Here is a 15,885-nt window from a genome sequence, read left to right on the forward strand (position 1 = left end):
GCTCCCATCTCCGTTCCCCCCACTGTCCCCCTTTCCCCCCCCATTGTCCCCCTTTCCCCCCCCATTGTCCCCCTTTCCCCCCCCCCCATTGTCCCCCTTTCCCCCCCGACTGTCTCCCTTTCCCCCCCCCCCCCCCCACCCCCTCAATTTGAATGACAGTTGTTAGACATTATGCCCAGGATAATGGTGAGTAACGTGCAAAAATTGTGGAGCTATGGTGTACCGTTTTGGCTGTGCGAAGCAGCAAAGTTATGGTGTGCACAAACACACATACACACGGACAGAGTTTTAGTAATATAATAATATATATAGATAGATAAGATAATATATAGATATTTAGATAGATAACAAAGCATGCAAATAGCAGCAAGCCCCTCAAGACTGACTGTATTCAACATGATTGTCACTGATCTGTCCTATCTCTTGCTCCTATTCTGTCCAGTTCCTCAGAGCACCACTCTTATATATATATTTATTTTCTTTAAAGGCCTCGAATGATATAACCCCTCGATCTACAGGGCTGAGAATTCCAGAGATTTGACACCCTCCATAAGACGAAAGTCCCACACACCTCATTTAAAAACCACCATCTTGTAACTACATCCTTGTTCAACACTATCACTATTAGAAACAAATCTGTGTGCTGATTTCATGCAGTTGCATCTGTGCTTAATCATTTAAATGTTTGCATTGATCTGGTACATGATAGCTGCCCAGCCAATGTCAATTGCACTGTGTGCATCTTAATTAACCATACTGCACTGAAGTTAATACCTGTAGCTGTTTCCTTACATTGAAAGATAATCATCTTGCCATACTCCCATATCTACCATAACGTTTATTTAGGTTTTAGTTGTGTAACGGCATGCAACATATTCTGATAAAAATGCTTTATTAGTCATAGCTGCTAGCTGAAAACACATTTGAGCAGTGCAATGGCACAGGTGGTAGAGCTGCTACGTCAACTCCCAAGAGCCGTGTTCGATCCTGACCGTGGGTGCTGTCTGTGTGGACTTTGCACATTCATCCTGTGACCATGTGGGTTTCCTATAGCTGCTTCAACATTCCAGAGACAAGGTTATAGATTAATAGGCCCCTAAATTGCCATTGTGCGTAGGGAGTGGATGTGAAAGTTGGATAACATACAATTAGTATGAACAAGTGATTGGTCGGCATGGACTGAAGGGCCTATTTCCATGTTGTATCCCTAAGCTTCAGCTTTCTTCTCTCCCTCCCCCAAGCTCTGAGGTAAGTTGAAGCTCTTCCTCTTGGTTTTATTAAATCAGTGTGTTTTCTTTTCTGTGTAATTGCCGTAGGCCGCTTTCTTATTGCCAATAATAGAAATGCTGCTCAGAGGCAACGCAGCAGGCAGTCAATTCAAGGACCTTCAGGAACCAGAAGTGATCATCGTAGCTCCAACACGTGAACTAATCAATCAGATATATCTGGAAGCTAGAAAGTTTTCTTATGGGTAAGTAAATAGACAATAAACAATAGGTGCAAGGGAGGCCATTCGGCCCTTTGAGCCCGCACCGCCATTCAATGTGATCATGGCTGATCATTCTCAATCAGTACCCCGTTCCTGCCGTCTCCCCATACCCCCTGACTCCGCCATCCTTAAGAGCTCTATCTAGCTCTCTCTTGAATGCATTCAGAGAATTGGCCTCCACTGCCTTCTGAGACAGAGAATTCAGATTCACAACTCTCTGACTGAAAAAGTTTTTTCCTCATCTCAGTTCTAAATGGCCTACCCCTTATTCTTAAACTGTGGCCCCTTGTTCTGGACTCCCCCAACATTGGGAACATGTTTCTTGCCTCCAATTTGTCCAACCCCTTAATAATCTTATACGTTTCGATAAGATCTCCTCTCATCCTTCTAAATGCCAGTGTATACAAGCCTAGTCGCTCCAGTCTTTCAACATATAATAGTCCCGCCATTCCGGGAATTAACTTAGTAAACCTACACTGCACGCCCTCAATAGCAAGAATATCCCTTCTCAAATTTGGAGACCAAAACTGCACACAGTACTCCAGGTGTGGTCTCACTAGGGCCCTGTAGAACTGCAGAACGACCTCTTTGCTCCTATACTCAACTCCTCTTGTGTTGAAGGCCAACATTCCATTGGCTTTCTTCACTGCCTGCTGTACCTGCATGCTTCCTTTCAGTGACTGATGCACTAGGACACCCAGATCTCGTTGTACATCCCCTGTTCCTAACTTGACACCATTCAGATAATACTCTGCCTTCCTATTCTTACCACCAAAGTGGATAACCTCACACTTATCCACATTAAACTGCATCTGCCATGCATCCGCCCACTCACACAACCTGTCCAAGTCACCCTGCAACCTCATAGCATCCTCATCACACTTCACACTACCACCCAGCTTTGTATCATCTGCAAATTTGCTAATGGTACTTTTAATCCCTTCATCCAAGTCATTAATGTATATTGTTAAATATAATTAAATTAATGAAAAGTGTGCACATACTTGGTATAATAGACAAAACTGCTGAAAAATGCACAACTGTTTGAGTCAACTTTTGAACAGTGAGCTAACTGTTGGTATAATTGGGAGTTAATTTGTCCAGAATTTGTAGTCAACAGTAAACTACCCAGTGGCCACTGAGAAGTTTGTCCTTGTCCTTTCTCCAACAGACGTTTGCATTATTTGCCATTTTCATGCCTCGGGCTAATGTATTGATAAGAATTTCTGTGCTTGAACAGGATTGCTGTGTTTTTTTCGGGGTGGGGGGGGGAAGAGATATTCCTTTTTTTAAAAGCCTGAAATTTTTACCATCTTTGCACAAAGTTTATTCTGGAGCATGATCTCTTCATGCATTGTCTTGTGTCCAATCAAAGATGGAGTGGATAAGCTACGTTGCAGCAATGATTGGAGATTTTCTAAAGATTGATAAAATAACGGGTCTAAAATTGAGTAAAATTTGCTTCAGAACTGTTTGCTGATGTGAATTTTTGATTGCTTATCATCTTTTATATTCCTTCCTCCCCCACTTGTTCAGAACTGTTGTGAGACCTGTTGTCGTGTACGGAGGAACAAGTATAGGACATCAAATCCGCCAGGTTTTACAAGGCTGTAATATTTTATGTGGCACTCCAGGAAGACTTTTGGATATTATCTCTAAAGCAAAAGTAAGAGATCTGTCATTTTCAACAAGTTTTTGGTGCACAATTTATTGTTGGGTATTGGCAAGTTTGCCAGGCTGCTGCCTCGAACGTGATGCTGATTCTTTATTGTACATTTAATATTCCTTTTAAAGTCAAAGTGCAAAAGCAGAGTTTCCACAGAGGGAAAATTCAGATGTTTTTGTGTTACTAGGTGAGGTGTCATTCTTAACAGGACTTCACTGTAATAATGCATTAACATTTTCCTTGTCATCTTTGCATATACTATTAACACATTTTGTGAACAATGTATGATTAGCCATGCTGATCTCAAAGTTTTTGCTTTCAAGGTTGGCCTTGGTAAGGTACAGTACTTAATATTGGATGAAGCAGATCGCATGCTGGATATGGGATTTGAGCCAGATATGCGGAAACTAGTTGACTCGTTTGGCATGACACTGAAGCAAAATCGGCAGACTTTGATGTTTAGTGCCACCTTTCCTGAAGAGATTCAGAGGTAAAATGCAACATAACGCAAAAATAATGCTAAGCATGGTTATCTTTTGAAAGATTAAGCAAGCTTAATGTAAATTGACCTCTTGCCTTTATATTTTTGAAGTTCTATTATACTTGTGTGTCCACATTTGTATGAAATGTTCTTCAGTCCTTAATCCATACTCTAAAATGAAGCTAGCTTTTATTTGGTCTCTAGGCAATGGTTCTTTTAACAAACAAATTGAGTCAACACTTGACAGTTTTTGCAAGATGACTGCGGCCTCGCCTCGTTCATTGTCGATGACACAGTTGACCTTATCTTTGCAACTTGGAGGAGTTTAGCAGCATTTAAACATAATTCAGTGGTACAATTTTTGTGGTTGTGCTCCTGAATTTATAGGGTAGTAGTTATTCAGTCTTCTCGTCTGCAGCAACTGTTTTTGCTTAATAAATAGAATCACTCGTGTTGGTTTGGAATATTCAAGACTCGAGTGTTTAATTGTACCAGGAACTGAGCAATTAAATTCTTGCTGCAGCATTACAGACCAATTTTTGCGGTAACGCAAATATACCGTAATCAGTAACACATTAAATTATCGGTAATGCTAGGTACCAAGACCAGAATAGGGCAAAGCACATTATCCTTTAAACAACAGCAAGGAATCTGTTATCTTATTTCAAACATTCATAGTGATTTCAGTCAGGACACTGACTAAATTGCTTTAAGCATTCCCACCATCAAAAATATGAATTGGTGGACCTTAATTGGTAATTGACCATGTTTGCAGATATCTTCAGGTATGAACTGCTTTAGGTTTAGTTTAGAGTTACAGTGTGGAAACAGGCCCTTCGGCCCACCGAGTTCACACTGATCACTGATCCCCACACATTAATACTACCCACCACACATTAGGGACAATTTTACATTTACGCCAAGCCAATGAACCTACAAACCTGTATCTTTGGCGTGTGGGAGGAAACCAAAGATCTTGGAGAAAACCTACACAGGTCACGTGGAACATACAAACTCCATACAGACAGCACCCGTAGTCGGGATCGAACCAGTGTCTCTGGTGCTGTAAGACAGAAGCAGTACTGCTGCGCCATGTGCTGCCAACTCGCAGGAAGATGGTTGCAAGCCTTTGTGTGACTAAATGCAGATCAATTTCACTAGAATCTGTATTTTACTTTTCACAGCTACTGTAGTGGCATTTGAATTCTCGGCTGTTTTTTTCCCCGTCCCTGCCTTTGGTTTATTAGTTTAGTAACTTAACCACTACTAACTGCTAATTTTCATAATTTCCGGTTTTCTTCAGGTTGGCTGCAGACTTCATGAAGAGTGATTATTTGTTCCTTGCTGTTGGTCAAGTGGGAGGAGCCTGTGGTGACGTACAGCAATCCATACTTCAAGTCGACCAGTATTCCAAAAGGAACAAATTGGTCGAAATCCTCACCAACATAGGTGAGTCTATCCTTTAATAATGAGCTGTCCATCTATGATCCACTGCAAAGAGAGGAGCAAAAAAATCTCAATATTTGGATGCTTGTTGGGTGAGATGATGAGGCCTATTAAAATCGTTTGATCTCTTATTTTGCTGACATTAAATTTGTCAAAAAGACAGATTTGTGTGTAATTCTGGATGAAACAAATGAAAAACTAACCCTGACAAGGTAACCCTAAGGATGCAGGTGTAAATTTTGTTTGTTTGTATCATTCAGCTTTTACCAAACTATTTGCAGTCTTTAATTAGGCATCTGGTTTTAGCTATATGGTCCTTTTATCTTTGTTATTATGTGATCCAAGGTGAAAATTAGGAAGATTGGTATCCCTGGAGCAAAAGCCAAGTGAGCGGTTTTATCAGGTAGCAACAGTTTAAAAAGCTGGGAAAACTGCAGTAAGCAACTAATGTCAAATATACTGGTTTTGACCTGCCATCTCGCATGGTTTTTGGTTTGCAGCTTGTTTAAAATAAATACTTGACTATTGTTTTTTTTTTAAATTGTAATTAATTATTTTGGAGTCTGGCTGTTTTTATCAAAGATAAATATTAGCTATTAACCCAATATTTGGTCATTTGTGACCTGTCGGAAAACATTTTAACTATCTTAGTATAATTTCCTAGGTAATGAACGAGCTATGGTCTTTGTCGACACCAAGAGGAAAGCTGACTTTCTTGCTACTTTCCTCTGTCAAGAAAAGTTCCCTACAACAAGTATTCATGGGTAAGGTTTTAAGTTTTTTATATTTTGCATTTTCTTGTCTTTTCCATCAGGAATAATGATTCTCAGATTTTAGTTAGCTCCAGTGCTGTGATGTACTTTCTTTTAGATGCTAACTTTGTCATTTAAAAAGAAAAACGACTTCTAGATGTATTAAACTTCAAGTAACAATTAATATTTTAAACATATCAAGCCTGGACTTAAATTCTACCTAAACCAGCAAGCTTGAAATGTTCATTGCCCTGGGAGTAGCTACGACTGTTTTTTAACAACATTTGGGTTGTATTCATGCCACAGTGGAAAGCACCTCCAGAATTAGAAAGGAATTGAGAAATAGTGTTTGCCTGGTTTCACTTGCTTTCTCATTGAATCCCTCTTGACCCATTACTAAATGCTTTCATTTTGACTGAATTCTATTGCACCAACTGGTTTCTGTTTGGTCCTTTGATCAGAATTTTGTAATTCTATTTTTTTGCTAGCGGCAAAGGCTAACAATTATGTATCTATAATTGCCATTTGAACACTGGCTGTTATTCATTGTGTTGAATTGCTCTAGACTTTATTGAAGCATCTGTTGGGTACATGATTTTCTAGACTTTGACCCAGTGATAATGAAAGACTTACCATGAAAAGGTTACGAAATTAAAAGTATTCTCCAACTTCAGTTAGGTCATCTGGCCTTTTTAAGGGTTTCTGTTATTTTGCATATTTTCAAATTTGGGTCGTTGTTTTTTGATTCCACTTGAAGAGAATCCAAAATTCTAGCTTAAATGTTCTAATTCTGGTCAGCTATTTCCTGGAGTGGTTCAAGCGTGTATGTCCAGAGATCAGAGGGATATGAGATAGCAATGGCAATGCTCTTTTTTCGATGCCAGAAAATCAGAATTATATAACACAGTAATTGGTCTTCTGGCCCACTAGTACATGCCAGCCTCTGTCCACTAACATTAATCCTACTTGCCAGCATTTGAATCATATCTATCTAAGGAAATAACTGCAGGTGCTGATTTAAATCGAAGGTAGACACAAAATGCTGGAGTAACTCAGCGAGACAGGCAGCATCTCTGGAGAGAAGGAATGGGTGACATTTCGGATTGAGACCCTTCTTCAGACTGATGTCGGGAGTGGGCGGGATAGAGGTAGAATGTAGTTGGACTGTCATCGATCTGTGGCTTGTCAATGTGAATGTCTAACTCCATCTGAATAAATGAAATTGTATCTGATTCCACTAGGTTCTTTTTGGCAGTGTATTCCAGATATCTCACTAGTTTAAAAAACTGTGGATCAAATCCCCTTAAACTCTTACTTTGTCAAGTCTATGTCTTGTTTTTGGTCGGTAAACAATTTGTCTGGGGTTGCAGGAGAGAGGTCATGGACCAGAATCGTGTTTCCTTGATAAAGTCAGCTTGAAGGAAATGTTTTTGGATGGGAGCCATCTGGAGAAGATTTAACCTTGAGAGTCCAGGAATGATACAGCACAGGAAATCCGTTGGCTCATTAGACCTCAGTGGCAGCCCTTGTTTAACAACCTCTGTTTTCCAGTGTCTAAATAACAAGGGTCATTCATCTTTAAAACTTAAGCAATTAATGTCTCAAAGTTGATAAATATTTTGAAGTATTGTGTCCAGGGTTGACAACTAACCTCTCGTATGGGGCCCAATCAATGGTTTGTAAATGCTTAGCACTATGTTCTTTGGACACTGCTAATGAAGCACAAAATCTTTTTTTTTTTCGAGCAGACCACCACATTGCATTTCAAGTTACTTGATTCTGTCCGCACCTTTCAGAGTTTGATTATTTTGGGCTACATTATCAACTGGTTCCTTAAAATTATGTTTAATTTTGTATTGCATGTAGCCTACCTGCACCACCTTCTATCCAACTCACAATGTTGTTTTGAGGTTGAGGGTGATACCCATTTGTTTTGGAAAGGGGAAATGGGTGCATATGGTTCATTTTTCTCCTCTGTGTTTGGTTAAATCCAAAAGAAAACCAGCAATTCAAACATGATTTTAATCAAGCTGTGAGCTACTTCAGTTTTGATTTGATATATGGTCAATCCATTCATTCGTACTTGCCCAAATGACCATTGACATCTTCAGATCTGTCAGCTCAATGAAGTTTATTATGCAAAGTAAATCTAACTTTCTCCAAGCCTGACAGTTCTGTCATCTTTGGTTGCATAATTGAATCATCTTCCTCTGCCCCAGGCTATTTTCTAAATAATTAGCACCACATCATTGAACCATTGAAGTGACTTGTTATTTAGTAAGCTGATATGTCCATATTTTGTTGCTGCATCTAACTATGTTGAGTTGATGGTGTGCACATTGGCGTGGGAAGAAAATTAATTTAATATTGAATAAAGTGGTGTGTCTTGGCTTTGTATTCTGGTATAGACAATAGACAATAGGTGCAGGAGTAGGCCATTCAGCCCTTCGAGCCAGCACCGCCATTCAATGCGATCATGGCTGATCACTCTCAATCAGTACCTTGTTCCTGCCTTCTCCCCATACCCCCTCACTCCGCTATCCATAAGAGCTCTATCCAGCTCTCTCTTGAAAGCATCCAACGAACTGGCCTCCACTGCCTTCTGAGGCAGAGAATTCCACACCTTCACCACTCTCTGACTGAAAAAGTTCTTCCTCATCTCCGTTCTAAATGGCCTACCCCTTATTCTTAAACTGTGGCCCCTTGTTCTGGACTCCCCCAACATTGGGAACATGTTTCCTGCCTCTAATGTGTCCAATCCCCTAATTATCTTATATGTTTCAATAAGATCCCCCCTCATCCTTCTAAATTCCAGTGTATACAAGCCTAATTGCTCCAGCCTTTCAACATACGACAGTCCTGCCATTCCGGGAATTAACCTAGTGAACCTACGCTGCACGCCCTCAATAGCAAGAATATCCTTCCTCAAATTTGGAGACCAAAACTGCACACAGTACTCCAGGTGCGGTCTCACCAGGGCCCGGTACAACTGTAGAAGGACCTCTTTGCTCCTATACTCAACTCTTCTTGTTACGAAGGCCAACATTCCATTGGCTTTCTTCACTGCCTGCTGTACCTGCATGCTTCCTTTCAGTGACTGATGCACTAGGACACCCAGATCTCGTTGAAAATCCCCTCTTCCTAACTTGACACCATTCAGATAATAATCTGCCTTTCTATTCTTACTTCCAAAGTGAATAACCTCACACTTATCTACATTAAACTGCATCTTCTATGTATCCGCCCACTCACACAACCTGTCCAAGTCACCCTGCAGCCTTATTGCATCTTCCTCACAATTCACACTACCCCCCAGCTTAGTATCATCTGCAAATTTGCTAATGGTACTTTTAATCCCTTCATCTAAGTCATTAATGTATATCGTAAATAGCTGGGGTCCCAGCACCGAACCTTGCGGTACCCCACTGGTCACTGCCTGCCATTCCGAAAGGGACCCATTTATCCCCACTCTTTGCTTTCTGTCTGTCAACCAATTTTCTATCCATGTCAGTACCCTACCCCCCAATACCATGTGCTCTAATTTTGCCCACTAATCTCCTATGTGGGACCTTGTCGAAGGCTTTCTGAAAGTCGAGGTACACCACATCCACTGACACTCCCCTGTCAATTTTCCTAGTTACATCCTCAAAAAATTCCAGTAGATTTGTCGAGCATGATTTCCCCTTCGTAAACCCATGCTGACTCGGAATGATCCTGTTTAAATAGAATAAATGATGGAAAATTGGTGATTCATATCTTAATTGTCTCGGGTTTTTTGTTAAGCATAGACTGGTTTTGTAATATATAGACTGAATCGTGATCAACAATTCCTGTTATAATTTGTTGAAACAATGGTAGGCCATGTGCACCATTGTCCTTGGACTGCTGTTAAAAGTATTTGATCTATTTCTGTTCCATTTCCTTGCATTAACCTTATCTCTCCATTCTGTAGAATTGATTAGGAAAGGTAATGGAGTGTCTGATCATTTTAAAGTTTGTAATTTATTTATCTTTAAAGTATTAGCAATTATTGACATAATTCTAGAAATGCAGTGACTCATTCTTGCCAGGTATGGAGATTTAAAAAAAATCACTGTGCAATTGTGATGTGTTTTGCAGTGATCGCGAACAACGGGAAAGGGAGATGGCACTTGGTGATTTCCGTACAGGGAAGTGTCCCGTGTTGGTGGCTACAGCAGTGGCAGCTCGAGGGCTGGACATTGAGCATGTGCAACATGTTATTAACTTTGATTTACCTTCCACCATCGATGAATATGTCCATCGCATCGGGCGCACAGGCCGTTGTGGACATGTTGGCAAAGCAATATCTTTCTTTGATTCAAATACAGATTTGCCGATAGCACGTGCCCTGTTAAAGGTCCTTTCTGATGTAAGTACTGCTGACGTTTAGATAGTAGAAAGAATCATTAACAATATTTGCACGGTTCAAGACCCTCAGTTTTCCTTAAATTACAGTTCCCACTATATTCAGGATTGAGTCCATCAAATTTGCACATTTGGTTGCGTATTCAAAAGAGATTGAAAAAACAGAATCTCTTAGGGCATGGTGACCTCTAAGTTCTTCTATTGCATGGGAATAGGGGATGAGCTAAATTAATGTGTTTGGAGACATTGGTGGAATCTGAACAAGTAAGAACTTGAGGCCTTGACAGTACCCAAACCATTGTCCATCTGAGGGTGTTTATGTTCTGCAGTGATTTTAAACTGGAATGGCAGCAGGATGACGCTGAGTGTTGGGGGGGGGGGGGTGAGTAAAGAGATGAAAGAGCAAACTACCAAATGCAATAGCAGTAGGCAGGGAAATTGAGAGACATGTAGGACCATGGTATGAGGGGGGGGGGGGGGGGGTGGGTGTATGGAAAGGGGAGAATTGGTAGAGGTGTGTGCCTCGGCCTTGTATTTCAATGCAGGAAGCATTTGTAATAAGATGAACTAATAGCACAAATGAGAATCAAAGTGGTGGTGCACCACTGTTAATAGGAAATGAAGTACATGCACAGCTACCTGGACTCAGAACATGTAAAGTCTATTTGGATAAATAGTTAAAAACAGCTAAGAGAAAGAGACAATGGTTGGGGTAGATTATTGATGTCATGGTCGCCAAACTAAAACTGGTATCAGTCAGCAAATAATGGTAACGTGATAGCTGTGGGAACTTTAATCTACCTGTGCATCGGGTTGAAAGGAGTAGCTTTAGGAATACATTTACCAAGTGCATTGGGGATAGTTTCCTTACAGGAAACAGGCCATCTTGGATGGGTAACAAGGCAAGTTTAATAAATGCTCCCAGTGTAAAACATTCTCTTGGTTAATAGCACGATAGAAAATCATGTTCTGTTTGAGATGGAGAAACTGGAGTCAGTAGCTGCGTTTAACTTGCAAAGAATTACAATGTAATGAAGGTAGAGTCCTCTTCATCTGAGGCAGTGAGGATGCTTAAGGAGGTAATTCATGACACTTAAGAAAAAAGGGAATGCAGTAAGGAGAAAAATTCCAAGGGGTGGTGAAACTACCAAGGAAGCTGGAGAGTGTCGGGATGAAAGGGAAAACATATAAGAAGGCCCAAGTTGGAGATATCTCACTTTGTCCTAAGTCTGAATCCAGTGAAAGAGGACAGATGACAGGATGGGTTTGGCCTCCATTTATTTTTCTGCAAAGCATATAACAATATACGACGTTTCTTTAAACTTAAAGAGGAACAGAGGACCTAGTATGTGTTGGCCTCCTAAAGAATTGGATTGGGGAAGTAGTTATGGGGAATGAAGAAATTAAAATTATTTTAGTCATGGTCAAGCTGCCTGAAGGCATATTAATAATTGTCCAGCAACAACTGTTGAATCAAAATCCACTATTAAGTAAGTCGTGGCATTGTTTTCTGAGATTTGCAATCTAAGCAATCAGCCTGCCTCCATTGAGGACATTTTATCACAAAATTGAAGTTAGTCTTATCAGTGTACAGAGATAAACTAGTAGATGTATTATATTTAGACTTCCAGAAGGCATTTGACAAGTGCTTCACACAGCATTAAGTCTCAAGAGAAGAGCCAATATTATTGGAGTAAACAAATTGGCACGGTCATAGGATTGCCTCGCATAGCTAACGGGATCATTTTCAGGTTGGCAACCTGTTACCAAACTGGATACCTTGGGATTCAATGAAGGGGCTGAAATTGTTTACATTATGTATCTATGGCTTGGAGGAAGAAAGTGGAAGTATATAAGACACATTTATGGATGACTAGGAGGAAGAAAGTGGAAGTATATAAGGCACATTTATGGATGACTAAAACAATCGATGAGATGAGAGGAAAAGCAGAAGTTGAGGTATGCTTTGAGAGATTGATGGACGACAAGTTGATAAATGGAATGTAATGGAGAAAAATGTCATTCATTTGGACAGAACCAAACACCAGTATTTCAATGGAAATAACTTGCTGAAAGCTGTGGAATGAAGATATTTGGGAAGTTTTGTGCAGGGAATGACAGGCAATTGAGAAGGCTAATGTTGCTAGACATTATTTCTTGGTTGGAATACAAATGTAAAGAAGTGTTACTGCAGCTGTAGGAGGCACTAGACCACATCTTGAGTAATGTGAACTAATTTGGTCCCTGATTTAAAATGTGGGGTGGTTCAGAGAAGGTGAAATCAGATGATAGTGGGTATTCTGAGTTTGTCCTTCAAAGATTAAATATGTTTAACCTCCCTTCATTGAAGTTCAGAAGAGTTAGAAGATTGTTGGGAGGCTGGATTGAATAAATGATGAGATGTTCCACTCCTGGGAAAGTACAAAATCATTTGACATGATCTCAGTAAGGGAGTGCTTATTTACGTCGCGTCTGTGGTAAAATTTATTGTCTGTCACTAATCTATGAACTTCTTCCCAAAAGAAGTTATAGTGGACAGTATATTTTAGTCTGCAATTCTAATCAGTAAAGGAATAAAGGGTCATGGGTTAGAATAGGCAAGTGGACCTGAGGAATGTTGGATCAGCCGTGGTTTTTTTGAATGGTGCAGCAAACTCAGACTTAATGGCCAACCTCTGTTCCTCTTATCTTTTGAACTTATTACAAATTTGATTTATCTAAGAATACAGATCGTAGGAAGTAAAGCACAACTTTATAGTGTTTGCCAACAATTGCAACCCAGAATGACATGTTTAATGTTTATAGTTGTTACTGTTTCTGTAGGCCCAACAAGAAGTTCCTGTCTGGCTAGAAGAATTTGCTTATGCTTCTCATGGGACCAGTTACCATAGTCCCCTTGGAAAAGTGTTTGCTTCTGTAGATACCCGTAAGGTTAGTATGTATTCAACAATGTGCTGATTTGGAACATTGCTTTCTCATGCGACTACATGGCAAGTATTACTTTATTCTTACTGCCAAAGGTTGTGGGCCACAACACTCAGCTTTGGCATCAAACTTTATGTAGTTTGTGCTCATGGGCTTTACATTCTACCTAGTTGGATGTTTCTGTAATCTGCTAGTTAAGTTCAGTGTCTAACTTTAGGTTTACTTTGCTGTCTGCCCGTTCTCTCTTCTTCCTCCCCTGCCAAAGAATGCCAGAATTCTTAAGGAAGTGCAGCTGTATTTGGTTTGTTTGCAGAATCAATTTGTATTCATGGTAGTCAATGTACAAGGAACACATTTCCTCAATATGATAGTGACCGGGTGTTATTTTTGTTAGTATAAGAATATCTCCTGAGATATAAGCTAATGCACCATAGGATCTATTGTGCCCACTTGATAAATCAGAAAGTGCTTCTGTTTAAAACATCTAATCTGTAAATCCCTCACCTGACATTGCAGCATGTAGTCACTGCATTGTCATCCCAATTTTTGTGCCAAAGTCTGTCATGCACCTGAATTTACAACTAATTGACCACGACCTGCAGAAGCTTTCTGAGCAACAACTGGTGCCCTGCAGTCTGAAAGCATTAACATGGAAGCCACTTGTCTACTTATCACAGCAAATTAAAATCTGCAATTTCACTCCTTTTGTATCATTGTACTTGATAGTAACTTGAACATTTTTTTTAAGTGTCCTCTGAAATGTTCTATTTAGTGTGAAGTATCTACCCATCCTTGAGCATACACATTTCTCCTACCATCTCACTGCCTTAATCACCCTGCTTCTTCCCCTCCTCCATATGTTGTTCTCCTATTCCTTTTATCTCCCCCTTTCCCTTCCTCTAACTTTACATTTCAAACCTCCTTTCCCTTACCTGACTCCTTTTATTGTCTCTTCATCACCAGCTTTTGTTACTGTACCCATCTGCCAATCGCCCCCCTCACCTGTATCCACCTATGCTTACCAGGCTTTGTCCCACCCCTGGGTCCTTTCCAGCTTTCTTCTCCCCCCCCCCCCCCCCCCCCCCCCCAACACCATCAGTGTGAAGAAGGATCCCAACCAGAAATACTGTCTGTCCATTCCTTCTGCAGATGCTGCCTGACAAACTCCTCCAGCATTTTTTATTGCATATGGTGTTCTTTTCATGTTGAGAATTTGTCCTGTAATTTTATGCTAGGTTTCTTGACCAGACTTTTAAAAACGTCCTTGCTTGGCGTACACTTTATTTTACTATTGAATTGAGCAAAGCTTCCCTCTTAATAGTAATAGTAAAGGCCCATGTCATAATAGAACGGGATCAAGCAGTTCTTGGGACTTTACTGCATTGTGGTTGATTTTAAGCTTTGGTTGACATTTTCCCTTGTCAAACAAATTTAATATTTTTTTAATCTGCAATTGGAGGGCAAATCGTTTAGTGATCTTAAAATCCTATTGTATTTTTAGAACTTTTTCATTTAAAACTTGTCACTGGTAGCATTTTTATTTCCCATTTCCAATGGTCCTTGAAGGTGGTGATTTACCACCTTGCACTGCTGCAGTCCTTCTGGTGAAGTTATTCCCACCATTGTCTTGTGAGCAGTTCCAAGCCTTGTGAGGCAGCATGGTGGCACAACTAGTTGAGATGCTGCTTCGGCTACATAACCCTGGTTCAATCTTGGCCTCTGGTTCTGTGGAGTTCTACTTTCTTGCTGTGTTTGTGGATTTCCTTCAGAGACGTTGGTTGGGAGATTGGCTACTGTAAATTGTTTCCAGTGTCACTCCAAGTTTAGTTTAGAGATACAGGGCCTTTGGGCCACTGTCCAAGCAAAGATACTAGAGGAGCAAGATGGACCACTCCTTTGAAATTGCCTATACTGAAGTGTAGTACGCAAAGGAGCCATTTTAGTAGGCAAAACCTGCTGTTCGTTATGCCTCTCGCAGTGTAATCAGTGTTTTGGGTGGAACAGCATGAGTGATTATACCATTAAAATGCAGAATATATCTCATCTATCAATTCACAGATTTTTGTTATTTTTCTTTTAAAATGTTTCTGCCTACTAAAATGGCGCCTTGACGTACTATGGTTTTTAGGGTCGAGTGGTCTATCTTGTTCCTCTGGTATCTTTGGTCCATGCTGACCAACGATCGATCACCTGTACACTAGTTCTATCCTACAAACTAGGGACAATTTACCTGTGCATCTTGCACCTTCTGCATATTGGGGTGTTGCTTAGGTCTTGGATCCAGGCCTGGATTGTTTCATTTCCTGAAGTTTGTGAATAGAATCAAACACTGCAATTGTAAGCAAACATTCCCACTTTTCATATTAGACTTCTAGCGAGACAACGTGGAAACATGCCGTTCAGCTCACTGAGTCCGCGCCAACCAGCCATCCCCACGTGCACCAGCACTATGCTGCACACTTGTATGTCTTTGGAGTGTGGGAGGAAACCACAGCACCCAGGGAAAATCCATGCGGTCACAGGGAGAACATATAAGCACGGAAAGACAGCATGCATAATCAGGATCAAACCTCTGGATCGAGTCTGTGGAGTTGCAACTCTACCGCTGCGACACTGTGCCATACCATCTGGCGATAGAAAATACTTTCTCACAAAACAATCGAAAGCTGGTCCTTAGATCCTGCTTAAAGGGAGTCCTGCACTGATATCCTTGGTGGGGATTATCAGCCTTTAACACCTA

General features: G+C 40.5%; 1 protein-coding gene across 3 annotated transcripts in view; it reads left to right on the forward strand.

Moving 5' to 3' along the window:
* ddx4 (DEAD (Asp-Glu-Ala-Asp) box polypeptide 4) overlaps window positions 1–15,885 on the forward strand; it is a 74,074-nt gene that overhangs the window by 56,254 nt on the left and 1,935 nt on the right. For all 3 annotated transcript variants that reach the window (XM_078396949.1, XM_078396955.1, XM_078396941.1), the window contains exons 12-18: window positions 1,317–1,471; window positions 3,026–3,155; window positions 3,479–3,645; window positions 4,940–5,085; window positions 5,747–5,846; window positions 9,954–10,224; window positions 13,044–13,151. In XM_078396949.1, the coding sequence (XP_078253075.1) occupies window positions 1,317–1,471; window positions 3,026–3,155; window positions 3,479–3,645; window positions 4,940–5,085; window positions 5,747–5,846; window positions 9,954–10,224; window positions 13,044–13,151 (1,077 nt within the window). The remainder of the gene's footprint in view (window positions 1–1,316; window positions 1,472–3,025; window positions 3,156–3,478; window positions 3,646–4,939; window positions 5,086–5,746; window positions 5,847–9,953; window positions 10,225–13,043; window positions 13,152–15,885) is intronic.

This window comes from Rhinoraja longicauda, chromosome 1 (genome assembly GCF_053455715.1).
Source record: "Rhinoraja longicauda isolate Sanriku21f chromosome 1, sRhiLon1.1, whole genome shotgun sequence".
NCBI lineage: Eukaryota > Metazoa > Chordata > Chondrichthyes > Rajiformes > Arhynchobatidae > Rhinoraja > Rhinoraja longicauda.